This window comes from Squalius cephalus (assembly GCF_949319135.1).
Source record: "Squalius cephalus genome assembly, chromosome: 7".
In the NCBI taxonomy this organism is placed as follows: Eukaryota; Metazoa; Chordata; class Actinopteri; order Cypriniformes; family Leuciscidae; genus Squalius; species Squalius cephalus.
In genome coordinates, this window is record NC_137128.1 from 45000234 (window position 1) to 45019906 (window position 19673).

General features: G+C 34.9%; 1 protein-coding gene across 3 annotated transcripts; it reads left to right on the forward strand.

The window, feature by feature from the left end:
* Positions 1–118: 118 nt before the first annotated feature.
* loxl5b (lysyl oxidase-like 5b) lies at positions 119–14851 on the forward strand. Of its 3 annotated transcripts, none has more exons than XM_079876892.1 (8): positions 119–5396; positions 9342–10184; positions 10297–10405; positions 11587–11724; positions 12873–13029; positions 13493–13588; positions 13675–13790; positions 13887–14851. In XM_079876892.1, exons 2-8 carry the CDS (start codon positions 9440–9442, stop codon positions 13891–13893), a joined length of 1368 nt encoding a protein of 455 aa, XP_079733018.1. In that variant the 5' UTR covers positions 119–5396; positions 9342–9439; the 3' UTR covers positions 13894–14851. The 3 variants fall into 3 exon arrangements, with proteins under 3 accessions (XP_079733018.1, XP_079733019.1, XP_079733020.1); XM_079876893.1 differs by having other exon boundaries at positions 119–2189; XM_079876894.1 differs by lacking the exon at positions 119–5396 and having other exon boundaries at positions 9994–10170; positions 13887–14482.
* Positions 14852–19673: the final 4822 nt, after the last annotated feature.

Genomic DNA, 19673 nt, shown 5'->3' on the forward strand with positions numbered 1-19673 from the left:
TAACTGAATTTTTCTGTAAACCATCTTGAAAATCTTTACAGTGCAAAATATGAGGGCTATAAAATATTTATTTCAATCATTAAAAACAAAATGTTGAAATAAAAAAAAATACAATGAATACACAATACATTTCATGATTTATTCATTTAATTTTGTTCTGTATAGATCTAATATTGTGTCGTTCTTCATTTTACACCTTATTTATGCATACATGTCATATTTTTATTTATTGATTGCAAAATGTTTGATATATTATAATTTATTTAGTTTTATCCAAATGTCATGTAATATTTTATTAGCTTCTTCGTTTATGCTAATATGCAGTGTTGGGTGTAATGCATGATTGAGTAAATAATTACTGTAATTGAATTACTTTTAAAGTAAGGGATAACTCATAATTTCTCTGTAATTGAATTACATTTACTTCTGATTTAATTGCATTAAATACTGTATAGACTATAGAACAATTCAAAAACAGTGGATTTAACATAATTTTATGTTGTTTTTTCAAAATGTATGTTGTTAATGTAACCTCCCTTTAAATACTCTAGTCAGTTCAATAATAATTGATGCAATTTTATATTATTTATTTGAAAAAATGTAAAGAGCATTTTCATGTCTATCCTTGTATTGTTAAACTGGACGAGGTTGATATGGAATTTAGACTGCAATACTTTTTAGAGAGTAATTAGTACAGTAATCCAATTACACTGTTGAATATGTATTTAGTAGCTAGTAAGAAATTACTTTTATTAAGAGTAACTTACCCAACACTGTTAATATGTCAGTGTATTTTTATTTGTTTGCAACATTTTATTATTTATTTGATAATTTCATGATATGCTTATTTAATTGCCTCAGTGTCATCAGGTAAATTATTTTGCACAGTTTTCCAGCAATGTTGGGCTGGTTTTATATTTATTCAAACATTTGTTAAAAGTCAATACCGAAAGCAAACACATTACAGACACTCAAACACAAGGTCATTTCAGTCATGTCTAGTTTGCCACACTGCTAATTTTATTGAAGTATTTTCAGTGCACATGAACCATCAGGAACATTCCCTTCCTTGTTTTATGAGGATCAAGTATTTAGACTGGCGATATGATATGTGATCATACATTATACAATAAATACTAAAGCAGAATGTCAACACAAACAAGAATTCACACTGATGACTGCGTTGATGAATGTTTATATGTGAATAAAAGCCTAAATTCAATCTGTTCATCATATAAAGCGATCGAGTCTCTTCAGAAAATTTGGACTGAACCGCTCAAAAAAGTGTCGAAGTTTAAAGTTTAAAGTGTCGAAGTGGTAGTTGCTTAGACTGTCAATGGAGGGACAGAAAACTCTCAGATTTCATTGAACTGATCATAATTTGTGTTCTGAAGATGAACGAAAGTCTTACCGGTTTGAAACGACATGAGGGTGAGTAATTAATGAGTGAATTTTCATTTTTGGGTGAACTGTTCCTTTAAGATTTTTGTTTACTCAATGGGACACACTTAACCAGTGTGTGATTGTGGTGCGTCATCTCTATTCCAATAAAATGTGCAACACTTAAAAGTTTTACAAACAAATATATGTAACATCTAATTAATTAAACTTACACTGGAAAGTTTTCCTAGAAATCAAGGCACATGAGTTCCTGGACGTGGAGAATGATGGGATACGCTTTGCTTATCAGAGAAAGTGTGGATTTAGTGTGCGTTAAGTGTACTGTGTGCTTTGACATTATTCAGACCTGGGACAGTCTTGCACACTTTACTTAAAGCTACAATATGTACTATTTTTGTAATAAAATATCCAAAAATCACTTGCACAGTGTGATATATTTCCTGCACTTGTGTACTTACAATATCCCAAAAGTTCCCAAAGATTTTTAATTTCAGAGAAATTCCAATTTTAAATAATGTCTCGTCCCTGTTCACTTGTCGCCTGTCAATGACGTAATATCCGCGTTATCCCTGGTTTCCGCTGGTACTACCGCGTTACATCTATCAGCACGTTCACGCTGTTGTTGTTTCGTTCAAACATTATGGACCATGGCAAGCAGACTCTGGGACAAAAGGAGAACTAAAACGAGGATCAATATCAGCGTGGCGTTTTCCAGATGCCGAGAGCTAGCGTGCGCGACTAACTTCCACTTGACGAGACGCCGCTCTTGCATGAGCTTTATTAGACAGGTGAGCAAATGTACATAAAACTAATCAATGTTATAGAGCTCAACATGATGAAATGTTAGAATATGATCAGTGTGTTATTCTAATGTTGATCTAGCTCTCTGCTAGTCTCATACAGACAAACTAACACACAGAATAACATTATAACTTTATCACACTCAAATGCAGTTTAGTGTGATAGTGTAGAGCAAGTGAAACAGCGCTGCGTTCCCTCACAAGTTTCATTCGTCTAATAAACTGACCTGTGAGTATTATTCAGCACTTGCGTTCGGTAGAATGAAATGTCCTCATTCCTCTATATCCGCGGGACTCGCGTGTGGCGCTGAGATCTGTCTCTCATTAGCACTCGCGCTCTGCTTCATTCCACAGTCATGTTGAAAACATCAGTGTATTCCCTCATCCATAAACATTATTAGATCCATCTGCATGACGACAAGTTCCATAATTCTGCTTATTATAAGCCTTTGTTATTGTAAGAAGTTAGTGACCCCTAACGGCGAAAAAAAATACATATTGTAGCTTTAATAGAATGTAATTTTTGAGCGGTATTTATTTAAAATAAGTACCTACTCAAGAGATTTTTACATAATAACATGTGATTTCGTATGTGATTTCAGATCTAGATCAAGCCTGCGCTGTCGATAAATATAAGGAATTGTCAGTATCAGCCAAAATGTTCATATCATAAATTTTCATAAATTTGATAAATGTTCATATATGTATATAATAATATTCTTTATTTTGGTTGTGATTCTCATTAGATTATATATATACACTGAACAAAATTATAAACGCAGTAAAACTGCACATTTTACAGTGGCCTTTTATTGTGGGCAGCCTAAGGCACACCTGTGCAATAATCATGCTGTCTAATCCGCATCTTGATATGCCATACCTGTGAGGTGGATGGATTATCTCGGCAAAGGAGAAGTGCTCACTAACACAGATTTAGACACATTTGTGAACAAGATTTGAGAGAAATAGGACTTTTGTGTACATAGAAAAAGTCTTAGATCTTTGAGTTCAGCTCATGAAAAATAGGGGCAAAAACAAAAGTGTTGCGTTTATCATTTTGTTCAGTGTATAATGTGAATGCACCAGATCATTTGCTCTTGGGTGAATTGGATGAGAAATGTTTGACTTTTAAATGCAAATGTGTTGTCTTAGCAAACGTTGAGATGTTTTCTGAAGATAACTGAGATTAGGGTCTTTTTCTCATGCAAACATCTGGCAAGAGTCTCTGTTTGCTGTGCGTTCAGTCCTGCGTGTTGCAGCTCGCGGTTACATGTGTTACTGTTATATTTAGGCCGCATGCCTTCAGTGTCAGGAGAGAAGGAGAACTGTGAGATGGAAATAGAAATGCATGCTCTGTTCTTGAACCGGTTCGGCCCCTCGACCCCGTGAACCACGAGGTGAGAACGACTCAACGTCACGATCATGAACACCTCAAACAGTAGCACAGATGCAGATCAAAGTTTTAAATGCGACAGACTTGATATTCTTATGCTTTTCTCTCACAGACTCGTGTTCAAATACTCTTTGAGGCCAATGAATCATAAAACTGTGATGTACAGTCAAACCAAAATGTATTCAGACACCTTCAACATTTCTCACATTATCACAGTTTATTCACTATAGGAAATGGTAATAAAGTATGAGAAGAACTCAGTTGATATTTGACTGGTTTTGTCCATCCTTCTGTTAGACTGTCTCACACATGAATGATGTTGAATATCTGACAGCTGTTAAATTTAACTACACAATTAGATAATACCAGTTTAGCTCAACCAATCACCAAGCAATGCTTCATTGTGTTCAGTCTGTGTGTGAAAAGAGCATTAGCAATTAAAGAAAAAACACTTCAGCAAAACATGATCAGGAAAAAGTGTCTGGATAATTTTTGGTCCCAAATATTCATAAATGTTACTGGTAGTCACTGTATGAAGAATATTTGGGGTATAATATGTCACAGTTTACTTTATTATGCTCTCCTCACTTTCATAAATGAACTATAGTGTCCTGCACACACTAGTTAAAAAATATCAAAAATGATATCTGGTGTCTGATTAATTTTTGGTTTGCCTGCATGTGTGTGACTGCGCGAGGGACTTTTTTGTCACACACACCCTCATGACTGAGATATTTGAAGAGCCGTCAGCAGCTGTAAATGTGTGAGGGACATTTCACTCATATGTCAGATGACAGCCTCATATTTTGTGTTTGTCAGAGGTTTATTAATAGAGCCTGACACTTTCGAACAATGAAAATGTAATTATAATTTCCTATTATTTTATATTGAGGTTGTTTTTTTTAAATTTGATTATTGTGAGTAACTGGCATTTTCACTCTCGTTCAGAGTTTATTTAAATATTCAGTGGAAATAATAATAATACTTTTTGTAGATTTGTCCATATGGTGACAAAAAGGACACTGGTATATTTATAATTATCTTAAATCTAAACCTCTAACTGTACTGGAGTTATGTAATGTGTGTGTGTGTGTGTGTGTGTGTGTGTGTGTGTGTGTGTGTGTGTGTGTGTGTGTGTGTGTGTATATATATTATTTACAGCATCTTTATTTGGTTTGTTATTTTTATATTTTTGTTTATGCAAATAACAACGAAATAATGTAAATACAGTCATTGAAATAAATACTTTATAGAACTCATGGAAATTTGTATTGTTATGCGATACACATTTACATACATTTCTAATTATAAATAGGCAAATGTTGTATTTTTATATTATCATAAAAAATAATAATAAATCATATTCTCTTGTTGTGTATAATTCCTGTTATCCTGGATTATTAGAAGTTACTAGCATTTGCAAGATATCAGAAATCTTATATAGGCTATTATTATTATTTTTAATTATCTGTCTAAATGTCTAAAATTCTACTTAAGTCAACTTCAACTTTATGTATTATAATTAATAGGCAGATGTTTAATACTTTATAATGAAAGATCAGAAGGAGTGGTTTTATTTTTTTATTTTTTTTATTTTTTTTAAATGAGCTGTTGATTCTAATCATATGTGCTAATAAGAATGACATGTTAAATTTTGGACACTAGATGGTGTTGTGGTGGTTTCTTTTAATCAGGCTGTTTAATCAAAGACCAAACCCTGCTTCACCACACCAGTGTATCTAGCAAGACCAGCTTAATCAACCAGAATCGCCATGCTGGTTTACCAACAGGACAAGCAACAGGTCAGTGGATATTAACCAGTCTGAACCAGCTGGCAATTCACACTGGTTTTTTAAATGTATTTCCAGCAGACACAGAACATATCATCCTTTTCTGTCTGGCCAGCAGTTTATATTTAGATAGGCGTCTCAGGTTAATGGCAGAACACGTGACCACAGACATATGCATCTCCATAACGCGTGACGCAACGACACATTCACACATCCCATGTTCAGTATGGGAATATGCACATTGACCAATTTGGGGCGTGAAATCGAAGGACATTACAGCCTTCAGGAGACAAGTGTCAGCGGGAATGTCGCTCATATGCGAGCTTTTGGGAACACGAGAGCGCAATGACACGTGGATCATATCGCAAAATCATAAAACACGATATCAACAAAGTTAAATCAGTAACTATCTTTTTATGACTAGTACAAGATTTAAAAAGAATGAATGCCTTATTACTAAAATAGTATCAAAGGGTAGGCTTATTTCCTCTTCTTTTTTTTGGGACAGTTAATTACTCTTAAAGTGTAGTTAACTTCTATTTAAAATTCTCATACACGATTAAAATGAATCTCGAAGACAGTTTGTGTATATATAGGCTATGGCTATCCATCCAAATTACATTTCGTACAAATCTAGTGTTAGTTGATCATTTTCTCAGCGCGTTTGAGCGCAATAATCCTGGTGCGCATTTGGAGACGCGCGCTTTACGCACACAGTTAACACAACAGAATGAGACAAATAAACATTTTGTTCATTGAATTATAGATCAGTATTGATATATAGATATCCATTCTGGCGGTCCGCGTCCACTTTTGTCCCAAACAAGTCATATATTCCATGATCCACAAGCCCAAGAGCTGATGGAAAGCTCTTGAACGGCAAAAATGCATTTTTCTCACCTGTTTCCAGAAGTTAATTAAAGGTGACCTTCAGCCCTTATTTTAGGCACTATCATTTAGATGGGAATTCCTTGAAGAATAATGTTTCTGTACGTGGCATCAGATATATTCCTTTTGGGGAATCTTGTGCTCAAACCATTAAAGACCATCTTCGTAAAATCACACAAAGATGAGTGCAGCTCTGGAAACCTAGATTTACGAATGAAATAATTTCAAAAGCGTAGCAGCATTAGTTTGATGTCGGGAGGAAACACGGGGAAGATTTTATTCAACAAACCCAACAGTGAAACAACCAGGATCGCCAAAGAGATCACACTGAGATTTTATTTGCTATTCGCTCGCTTACATACAATGTCCAAACCTGGTGGAAAGCAACGCTTCTGCTTGTGATTTGTTTTACACATTTTGCACTTTTAGACACACAAGTAAAGACTCAATGTAATGTTTGATACTTACTGTAGTCTAAACTGTATCTAGTAGCCTATCTTCTGCTGAGGGGAGTGTGAGTGTCTGTCGCTGCTGTGGGGTCGCGCGCTCTTATGGAGGTTGTCTCGGGGGTGTTTCCACATCTCATCTCATCTATTTCTGGTTGTAGTGTCGCGTTACTCTCAGCAGCTCTTGCCATGTTTGGCTTTATTAGTCCTCGCTGTGATTCCCGCGACTGAGTGACACATACGAATGTCACTCCTGTAAAAAAAATCCGGTAAATTTACAAAAAAACAAAAAACGGCATCTGGTTGCTAGAAATCTACCGTAAAAAAATACGGTATAGCAACATTTTAGGTTTTACAGAATAACTTAAATTTACAGTAAAAAACGTATTACATTATCTGATGTTAATTTACCGACCTATTGAAGTACTAATATCTGCTTTATACATAGACAGTAAAATAATATTTATGCTTATACCGTTGTAATACACTGACACGTGACAACCACCAATCACAGTGGTGATGAGAGTCACGTGATGAATCACAGCTCATCACAAACAGCTTTTCCACAGGAAAGTTAATCGTCTAGGCCTAATATATATATAGAAGCTGCATAGTGTCATTCACAAAAACACTAAACACCATCATCATGGTAGCAATTAAATTTTAAAAATGCACCTGAAGTTATTCACTGTAGGCTATATAGGACGGAAGCTTTCTGTTAAACCAATTAACAGTTTTCACTGTCGCATTTTCACGGTCTAATGGTCTGAAATTGATTATTGTGTTTTGTGAGGAAAAGTTGCTCTGTTAATGCTCTTTTCGTAGTATTGTTTCTTAATTTCATAACTGCTGATACACTTGTACAAATGTGGTATTATTCAGTATAGCAGTAGGCCTATGTATATTTGTCATCATGTCATGACAACTCCAGGAGTGTTTGGCATTGTAATGGATATGATAATGTTGATATATTTGGTTTGGCTGAATATCTGCTGCGCTGCTGCTGCTGTTTATTTACATACAACATGTTTAAATGTACAAAATGTTGGTTGCATAACATTTTGTGGCTTTTTCTACATTATCTATCTACACACACAGAAAACCTGGGCTTGATTCTGTTTTTCTGAAGATATGTAAAAAAAAAAAAAAATAATAAATAAATAAATACAATGGGAAAAGCAAGATTTTTTTTCTGCAAATAAATCTGAAAATGTCCACACATAAATGAAGGCCTGGTCCTAGAGCACAAATTCAATGTGGAATAAACATTATCACACACACAGACACACACACACACACACACACACACACACACACACACACACACACACACACACACATTCCTCACTGTTCATGTCTACTTATTTCAGATTTTTTTGTTGGTTTTGTTTACATTGTAAAATTAATTTCTTATTCTAAAGTTAATTATTTTTATGCATTTATTTAAATGAAATAAATAATATGTGATTACAATGTATCATGTCACACTTACAATCACAAACACTTCAAAAGACCTCAAACAACAACCAAAAATTCTCATAAATTTGTAATAATGCCACATAAGTTGCCTATATATATATATATATATATATATATATATATATATATATATATATATATATATATATATATATTGTATTTAAAAAATATTAAACACAAAAGCTGTTATAAGAGCAGTTAGCCACATCCAGAAAAATGAATGGATCTCTATGGGATCCCTAACTAGAAACAAATTATATTTAATTTTGATCATCATAAAAGGTTTTTTCTTCTCTCATAAAAATGTCATTTTTTTATATGCATGCTAGTTGAGGAATTTTGCGGTAAATATATATAGCCTATATAAAAAAAACCTTCATATTCTCCAAAAAACAGCATAAACGTATAGATGAGAAGTAAAAATGATACATCATTTGTATTTTTATATATTATCATATTTTTATACATTATCATAATTATTGACCCCAAACACCCGGAGTGTAAACTGGAAATGAGCAACATATGAGAATATCAAACCATTGTTTTGACATTTGTGAAAAATACTCTCGTCTTGAAAACACAGTTCAAGCTTTCAGTTCATCATGTTCCTCTTATGTGCTGTTGGTGCAGTTTGAACCCAACATCCAAAATCACTTTGAAGACCTGAATCTAAATCAGCCTGTGTTTCTGTTAGTGCACACTGCCATCCTGTGGACATTACAGTGTAATGCAATGATCAACAGGGGCATAATGAGAGATTTACAAGCCAATTAAAAGGCCGAGAGCAACAAATCAGGTAAAGGATTTTCAACACATTTGTCTTTAACCAAAATCCTGAAACCTTCTGTTTATGAAACAGACTTAAATATAATAATTCCAGATTTTATCCCAGGTGACATTGATGTGTTTGAAACTATGTTTTATACATTTCACGTAAATGTATTTGATAATTCATCAAACGTGTATAGTATAGGCCTAACTCACTACAAAAAGCTTTTTGCCTGCAGTGCTTGAACAAAAGTATCGAGACACCAATGTGTTCGGCGAGGAAAGGGTTAAGAGCGAATGTTGCTGACTGTGCATGCGCGCGTGAACTCCCACAGTTTGATAAATGTCTGTCCGCTTCTCTTCTGCCCGTTTCTAGTGGCTCGCTAAGGAAGATTCGGACTATGCCGTTTACGCACTCCAGAGTCCCACATCATCTGTGCTGGGAACCCATATCAGTGACTATCCAGTTTTAAAATGTATCTCAAGATGCCAAACTTGATTTTAGTTTTATATTTACTTCAAGGACTGACTAATTTTATCAGCGCGCAAAGTTCCGCGCCCTGGAGGAACCGGATCAAGTGGGTGAATAACGGCCAGGTGTTCAGTTTAATGAGCACCGGCTCTGAGTATCACGCACCGGTGGCGTCCAGAAGACAGTCCAGGGTTTATCCGAGCAGAGATGCTTCCCGGGACAGGACCATGCGAATTCGAGTGGAATCGGTTGAGAGACCCACTAACAGCGTACCGGACAGCAGCACCGCGCTTTTGGGCCCCGACCGCATGCCGTATATAGTGGCCAACAGCCGCGCACCGGGTGCCAGTCAAATGCATGTGCGCCAGAGGCTCAGAATAGCTCCAGGAGGAACCAGAACTAACCCCACGGTCCTGTCTGAATACTCAAGCGGTGGAAGAGCCCCTGCACAGGGGGGAAATACCGCACGGAGGGCGCCAGTGGTTGCCAATCTCCAACAGCTGGCCGCGCCCACGGAGACTCCAAACACCTTAGATTCAGATTATGGAAATAATGAAGCGGGTCTCCCCAGAGCGCAAGCTTCAAATGTCCCAGTTGAGCAGGGAACAACGTCTGAAAGTATGGCAGGAGATGATCCACGCAACAGGAATACCGTCTTCTACAACATCTATCCTCCCGGGGGCAGGACGCTCATTCCCCGCAGACCGCCGCCGGGCACCGGGTATGGCACCAGGTATTTCCAGAACGGTGAGCTGTGCGTAAAGCACGAATTTAACCTCAACATATGTGGCAATGCGCGGGGTTTGTTTAAAGGCTGTGTTTTCAGTATAGGTTATGCTTGTGTTGTGCGTGTCTGCAGGTCTTCCGGACCTTGTGCCAGATCCATACTCCATCCAGGCGGGCTCATATATCCAGCGCGTCCAGATGTACGCGCTCCGGTGCGCGGCGGAGGAGAACTGCCTGGCGCGGTGTGTGAATACACTTCATCTTATGAATTATTATCTGTGTAGATTTACAGCGGCCCCAAAAACTATTTAGACTTTTAATTATTCCCAGGATATGAATTCTTGATATCAACAATTTAATTTGCACTAGTTAAAATGTTAATTCTTGATATCAGGAATTAGATTTCTACTAGTAACATTGACCGTTTTTGATATCAGAATTACATTTCTACTTGTAAAAATGTTAACTCTTGATATCAACAGTTATGTCATCACTGGCTGAAATAGGAATTATTGATATCAAGGATTAAATTTCAACTAGTTAAAAAACTATAATTCTTGATATCTGTAATTAGATATCATAGGGTGACATTCAAATTCAATTGTTGATATAAAAAATGATTTCTTACCAATTTCATGTATCAGAAATACAATCCTTGTAAAAATCATAATTTTTTATATCAGTAATTCCGTGGTTACTTGTAAAATCATAAATTCCTGATATCTAGAACTCTAGTTGAAATGTTAATTCTTGATATCTATAAATGTATGTCAACATGTTACATTTGTTATTTCTATTATCTGAAAATGTATTTCTGATATCAATAATTAGGAGAGTAATTTCAGATATCTAAAATGGCTTTCTAGTACATTCATGAAATCAGAAATGAACATTGTCACTAGTGACAGTCGAAGTATTGATATCAATAATGAACATTTTTACTAGTTGATATCAAGAACAGACATTTGCACTATAGTAACCACTTAATTATTGACATCAAAAATGATGATTTTTACTAGTAAGAATTGTATTCTGATATGTGATATTGGAATTTTCTAGTAAGCCAAACTAGTAAGAAATCAATTCTTGATATCAACAATTGAATTTGAATGTCACCCTATATGGTGACATTTAATAGTTAAAATACAATTACAGATATCAAGAATTATAGTTTTTACTAGTTTTTAAATGTATATCTTGATATCAAGAATTTAAATTTCTGCAAGTGATTACATCATTGTTGATATCAAGAATTAACATTTTTACTAGTAGAAATTAAATTGTTGATATCACAAGTTCATATCCTGCATTTAATAAAAAATGTCAAAATGACAAGCATATCCAAACTTATATTCATTAGTGTGCAGTCATCATCAGTATTGCTAGGAGTGTGATCCATAAGCTCATATCTTTCCTCTCTCAGATCTGCGTACAGACCCACGGTGAGAGACATCGACTACAGGGTTCTCCTTCGGTTCCCACAGAAAGTCCGAAACATGGGAACGACTGACTTTCTGCCGGTCAAACCCAGACATCAGTGGGAGTGGCACAGCTGTCATCAGTGAGTTGGAGGAATTATACAATACTTATTACTATTAAGATTATTATAAAATAGCACTAAAACCTCCTTTGATGTTGTACAATCACTGCAATTCATGCAAATTGCTTTCATAAAGTTGGAGCTACAGCTATATTATAAAATACAGTAATGTTCAATTAAAAAGTTACATTTCTTAGTATTAAAATCAGAATAAACAGTGCTTCGGCCATGTAATATAGTTCATTTCACTCCACGGTCCATGCAATCAGAATTTAGAATCGGAACTGTTTGATTTATACATTTTATGTGATGCATTTCAATGGTTTGCTAATTATTATTTTTTATAAATTATGACAAAATCATAGTACTAAAACCCCCGTCCAATCACTGCAGTTCATGCCTATTGCTTTTATAACTTGAGAGCAACAGCAATATTATAAAATACAATAAAAGTTCAGTAAAAAGTTATATTTATTAGTTTAAAAAATAAACAGCAATATGCTGGCCTATGTAATATACAGTAGTTCTTTTTACACCACTTCTCATGCAGTTCGAATCAGAAATGTTTATCAATTTTATGTGAGTGATGCAAATCTGTATTATAAAATTTATATGAGTGATGCATTATATGAGTAATGCATATCGGTTTTATAAAATGTATGCAAGTGATGCATTATGTAAGTGATGCATATCGGTTTTATAAAATGTATGTGGGTGATGCAATATGATGCATATCTGTTTTATCAAATTTATGAGTGATGCATTATGTATGTGATGGATATCGGTTTTTATAAAATGTATGTGAGTGATGCATATCTTTTTTTTTATGCAAGTGATGCATTTATGTAAGTGATGCATATCTGTTTTATACAATTTCTGTGGGTGATGCAATATGATGCATATTTGTTTTACAAAATTGATGTAAGTGATGCATATCGGTTTTCTAAAATGTACGTGACTGATGCAATATGATGCATATGTTGTGTATGAGTGATACATTTCATAAAATGTATGTGAGTGATGCATATTGGTTTTATAACTAGAGGTGTTATAAATGCTAGGTCAAATCATTATATCCGAGCAATAGTATTAGTAGTGCTTATGAAACACATGTACAGTGCATTATTATCAGACTCATGCGTCTGAATTGTGTTGAATCCCACATGCAGGCACTATCACAGCATGGATGCATTCAGTCACTACGACCTCCTGGACATCACCACTGGACGGAAGGTCGCTGAGGGACACAAGGCCAGTTTCTGTCTGGAAGACACTGGCTGTGATCCTGGGTTTCACCGCCGATACGCATGCACTGCACACACACAGGTACAAACACACACCAGACCAGCAGCTCAATATTGCAAACATTTCTATCATATTTCTGACCCTGGACCACAAAAACTGGTTTTTGAATAAATAAGCTTTCCATTGATGTGTGGTTTGTTAGGATAGGACAATATTTGGCCGAGATACAACTATTTGAACATCTGGAATCTGAGGATGCAAAAAAATCTAAACATTGAGAAAAGTTGTCCATTTATGTTGGCGATTGTGCTGCATTCACTCACTAAAGTACATTTTATATATTTATGGTAGAAAATTCACAAAATATCTTCATGGAACATGATCTTAACTTAATATCCGAATGATTTTTTGCATAAAATAAAAATGTGATAATTTTGACCCATACAGTGTATTGTTGGCTATTGCCACAAATATACCCGGTTTTATGATCCAGGGTCACATATAGTGTTTGGGTTTAATAGAGATATCACTGCTGTATTTTCAGGGTTTGAGCCCAGGCTGCCACGACACATACGCTGCCAACATCGACTGCCAATGGATCGACATCACAGACGTCGCTCCTGGGAACTACATTCTTAAGGTATGATGGGTTTTGAGGAAAGACGATGCTGACGTTATGGCGTTCACAGCCGGGATTTCTAAAACGGATCCTGTTTTCCTGTACAGGTCACTGTCAATCCAGACTTCCTCGTGCCCGAGTCGGACTTCTCCAATAACGTTGTGCGATGTGAGGTCATTTACACTGGCATTTACATCCAAACAAGAAACTGCATCATAACTGGGTGAGAAAATGTGTTTTTGTTATTTATTACAGCACATTAATATTGCAATCAGAGCAATAATCCACTACATGTATTTCTTTCTTTCCGTTTCCACAGGAGTTAAAGCCCTTGGGTCAAGTTGATTTTCTAAAGGCCTATATAATAGGTTTAACTATAATAATTTAACTTGAAACATTCCTTATAGATGTTGGAATAATATTTAATGACAAAAGTACTGTATCTATTTTAGATGAGTTTGAAAAATTACTATTGCAAGTGTTTTTGTGATGTTTGCATTTTAACAGATTTTTTTGTTGCAACATTTATTTTAAACAAAGAACTTTAATTAGTATGTCGCTTTTTAGTGTTTGTATTTATTACACAGATTATAAAGAATAGAAGCATTTTCTTATATTAGCTAAGATGATATTGAGGGGCGTTTTGTGTTATTTAGACTTTTTTTTTATGGTGAATTCCCAGTGGTTGAGTGTTTTCCTCCAGCACAGACCACAAGTGTAAAATATACTCTTGAAATATTCAAAAGGTTCAGTTTTCCAGGTGTCCTTCGATATTTCAGTGCAACATCTTGAAAGACTTTGCTGCGTGTTTCCTCTGTCTTGTGCCATGATTATAAGAATCTCTCCATAAATCCCGGACTTGGATGGACGAAGTCGTTTTTCTGGCTTGATATGCAATAAACAAAAATGGAGAGAATGTAATACAGAAAATGGATTGTGGTTCTTTTCTAAACTCCTTCTTCATTAAATCACCGGTTCATTCAATACAATAAAGTTCAAATGAGCTCTCAGTTGAAATGTTTAAATGGGAATGAAGGCATTATTGAAGCGTAGATGTGGGATGAAAGCGCATGGAATGAGAGCTGAGACTGAGCCAAAGACATCCGAGTCTGAGACCTTTTACTGCGTCTTCGTGGTATTTACTGTACAGTAGAGTAAAAATTCAACTGGGTCGAACTGTTTGGATGAAAGTCTTCATGGTTGGGAGATTTTCCCCTCTTATTATGACTTTGGAACAAATGTAGTTTATATTTAATAAACATCCTAATGAAGTCTATAAATGGGGCACTTTGTCATTTTCAGCTTTTTATTTTTCATGCTTGAGATGGAAACTGAATATTGTTGAGCTGCAGAGATTCGTCTGCATTTTCTCCCTCTTATTTTGTACTGATTAGGATAAAATGTCACCTTTCAGAGTATTTACATGCATTTAACCCATTATTATACCTCCTTTGAAGACAAACAACCTGTGCATGCATAAGGCAAGCCCAGAATGCATTTCAACTCATTAAAAAAAAAAATCCATAAATGGTGGACAAGGTGAGAGAGATGTTAATTATGTGAATATCATTTCTTACAATCCTTAAAATTTATCTCCTCAAATGCTGAGCCTATTGTTTGTACAACACGCGCCGTTTCCGTGACTGTTCAAAGCCTGTGAATATGAGAGCCACATGAAGTTTCACAGAAAACAGCAATACATAGGCTAGATAAGAAGTTTAAGCTTATTATTATGAAAAATGCACAAAAAATACTATTTTAAAATTTTATATGACATATATATTTTCAAAAACACGTTTTACTCTTAAAACTGCAAGAAAATCAAAGCCCTACACACTTAAACAAGTTGTGTTCAAAATTTGAGCCTGATATCTCAAAAAATTAGCTTTCAGTGAGATTTTATTTGATGAAACATTCGAACATTTCCACTAGATGAAATTCGTCTCTCATTAATTTCCAATGTAGTTCATTTTGAGTGACTTTTTTCCCAGGACCATTTAACCCTTTTGAATCATGTCCATGTCTGTCTCTCTGTGTGTGTGTGTGTGTGTGTTCACATTGCAAGTGCCAAAACCTTTACCATTAAGTTTGGTACCATTCTGATGAAGTAAAAACACACACACACACAAAAAACAAACATAAAATGTTTACAATTTTAACATGTTAACCCTAACCGAACAGCACCAGAGGGTTAAACTGTCATATGTGTGACCCTGGACCACAAAACCAGTCACATGGGTCATTTTTTTTAAATTGAGATTTATAGGCCTATATGAAAGCTGAATAAATAAGCTTTCCATTGATGTATGTTTTTTTAGGACAATATTTGTCCGATACATTTATTTAAAAATCTGGGAGCAAAAAAATCGAAACATTGACAAAATCTCCTTTAAAGTTGTGCATTTATGTTCGCAATTGTGCAGCATTCACTCACAAAAATAAATGTTTTATATATTTACTGTAGGAAATTTACAAAATATCTTCCTGGAACATGATCTTTACTTAATATCCTAATGATTTTTGGCATAAAAGAAAAATCGATAATTTTGATCCATACAATGTATTGTTGGCTATTGCCACAGATAAACCCGTGCGACATGTGACTGGTGACGTGATCCAGGGTCACATATCCAGTCTCCCTATAGTGTGCGTTTGGAGCCGGTGTGATCTGATCAGACTGAGGGTCTGCAGAGGTTTCCCCAGGATCTCGGCTTGTTGACTGACACTGACCTGTGAAGGACGGTTATGAAACACTCGGGCCATGTGTCTGTCTACCAGCGCTGAATGAATGAATCTCTCTTCTGTCCACTCCTGTTCCTCTTGCAGATTCAGATGCACATGTTTTTTTTTCTTGGTCTTTGCAAACAGGATATAGGAAGTGAGACACGGATGCTTTATTTATCATTTTCTATTCCGTATAGTCTGTGTTCATGAAAGCAAACATTTGAACAGCAGCTCACTCATAAAGATTTCCTAATGTGGGGAAAATATATATTTGAATATATAGCTAGGCATATGCCTTTGAATGACAGTCTAAATTACTTTAATTGACTTATATATGTGTGTGTGTGTGTGTGTGTGTGTGTGTGTGTGTGTGTGTGTGTGTGTGTGTGTGTGTGTGTGTGTGTGTGTGTGTGTGCATGTGTGTGTGTGTGTCTCCATTAAAGAAATTTAGACTGTCATTCAAAGGTTTGGGGGTCGGTAAGATTTTTTTATGTTTTTAGACTCTTCTGCTCACCAAGGCTGCATTTATTTGATTAAAAAAATAAATAAATAAATAAAAATTGTGAAATATTATTACAGTTTCAAATAGCTGTTTTCTATTTGAATATATTTTAAAAAGTAATTTATTCCTGTGATCAAAGCTGAATTTTCAGCATCATTACTCCAGTCTTCAGAGTCACATGATCCTTCAGAAATCACTCTAATATGATGATTTGATGCTCAAGAAACATTTATGATTATTATCAATGTTGAAAACTGTTTGCGCTGCTTCATATTTTTGTGAAAACCATTATAAAAAAAAAAATCTGGATTTTTTGACAGAAACAGCATTTAGTTGAATTAGAATATTTTGTAACATTATCTTCCATTTCTTCCAAAAAAACCACCCAAACTTTTGAAGAATTTAGCGTATTGCAAGTTATGCCAAAAAGGTTATTAAAGATATATCCCAGAACTCTCCCTACATCACTTACTCGTGTCAAAAACTATTTCTAATTAATACCCCAATTACCTCTGGGTTTAAATATCTCAAAGATCTCAGTGTGTCTGAATTATGTATCTAATAATATTCTCACTGAATCAGTGTTTTACATTGTTAAATCCTTCAGGGATGTTTTAGATTCGAAGGCCCAAGAGCCAATGAGGTTAAGCGTAATGAGAATGAAGACAGAACGAGGCGTTTATTCTGGCGCTCGGGAGAAGCTGAAGCTCTGCCAGAATAGATTCCCAGTGTTTTTGAAAGCGTCTGGAAAAATCCCATTTCCTCAGCTTTTCTCGGCTCGTTCTGCTCCGTCTCTAATATTGACTCATGTCGACATTCAGGAATGGCAGATGGACTCGTTCTCTGTGTTTCCATGCTGTTTATAGGACATAAAGTGGGAACATGCTCTGCATCTTATTTACTGTCTCGCTCGGGTCAATAGAGAGAGCTTGTTGTTGAACAGAGAGCTGTTGAAGCCGTGAGCTGCTCTAATAATATGCTTTTATTGACAATTACTGAGAAATGCAACATACACTTTTAAAAAATCAAGTTCTTCAATGGTTCATTACAACACCTTTGGCATAAATCTCATGAAAACAAATATTTTTGGCATAAAAAAGCTTTTTTTCATGACAATTAAGCTTATTCCCTAATGCAAACTGTATGCAGACATTTTGCTTTATTTATTTTTATCCTCATTATTATTAGATTCCTATTACTGTAATCCACTGGTTTAAATTGTAAAATATTTAAATAATATTACGTATGTGTTTTTTTTCTCAATCTCATTTTCAGTACAATAATGAAAATGATTGAGAGAATTGTCATAAAAATAATGTCACAATGCAAAACATCTCGTCTCGATATATGGCTTCATTTTCTATAAGCAAAATATAATTTCCTAATAATTACGTTTGATTTTAATGTGAAATACAACCTGAATAGGACTTGTGTTGGCTATAATATATTCCTTGAAGATTAATAAAGTTAATTGGTTTTAATAATAATAATAATAAACTTAATTTTTTATAGCACCTTTAAAAGTAGCATCTCAAAGCGCTTTATATATATATATTAAGGATGCACCAATATGATTATAATTATAATTTTGGCCGATACCGATAATTATTTATATTTGAAAGCCAAGGAATTGTCGGTATCGGACAAAATGTTCATATCATAAATTTTCATATATTTGATAAATGTTCATATATATATATTCTTTATTGTTGGTTGTGATTCTCATTAGATTATATATATATATACACTGAACAAAATTATAAACGCAGTAAAACTGCACATTTTACAGTGGCCGTTTATTGTGGGCAGCCTAAGGCACACCTGTGCAATAATCATGCTGTCTAATCCGCATCTTGATATGCCACACCTGTGAGGTGGATGGATTATCTCGGCAAAGGAGAAGTGCTCACTAACACAGATTTAGACATATTTGTGAACAATATTTGAGAGAAATAAGCCTTTTGTGTATATAGAAAAAGTCTTAGATCTTTGAGTTCAGCTCATGAAAAATGGCGGCAAAAACAAAAGTGTTGCGTTTATAATTTTGTTCAGTGTATATATTCTATGTGCAAAGTCTAATTTCTTATTGACCTGAACAGGACTCTTGTGTTGCTAATATCATTCTTTGAAGATTTAAAGTGACGTTACACACGGTGTATTATTAGTGGGTTCTTTAAAACCTCCTTTGTGAACCTCAGCAAGGTTGTAAACCCTATAGGTGCTAATTGGAAATATAGTTTAGAGCGTATAGAGCATCTGATGGAGGAAAAGCTTTAGTTTTCCAACAGTTTGCTCATCTCAAACATGTGCTGTTTGAACAGCTCTCCAAACACACAGATCCTGATGAAGAGATTCCCAGAGTCACTTCATGCTGAACCGCTAATGCAACTTCAGAGTCAATCAACCAGTGCTTGAGTGTCCAGATATATCAAGTTAATAATGATTATTAGATTAGCCTACTTGTAATGTATTTATTCAAAGTGACTTATTTCGCTTACTTATTCAAGGTAAACTTTTTTTCCTTTTTTTTTTTTCCTTTTTTTTTTTCAAGGAATATGTTGTTGTTGTTGTTTTTAAAGTCGTCATACTCTCAGAATATCTTATCAAAATCCCTTTGAAGTCTTTGATCTTATCAACCACATATCAACAAGCCGAAAACTCTTAGTGGCAACCAACTCAAACATTATATAGCTTCATGAAGGTGATGTGTGCATGGGCAAAAAAATCTTCCAGAAATGACTTTTGTTTCTAAAAAATGATTATTAGATTACTTTTAATGTATTTAATCAAAGTGACTTATTTTACTTACTTATTCAAGGTAAACATTTTTTTTCAAGGTATCTGTTTTTTTGTTGTCAAATACTCAAGCGGCCCACAACA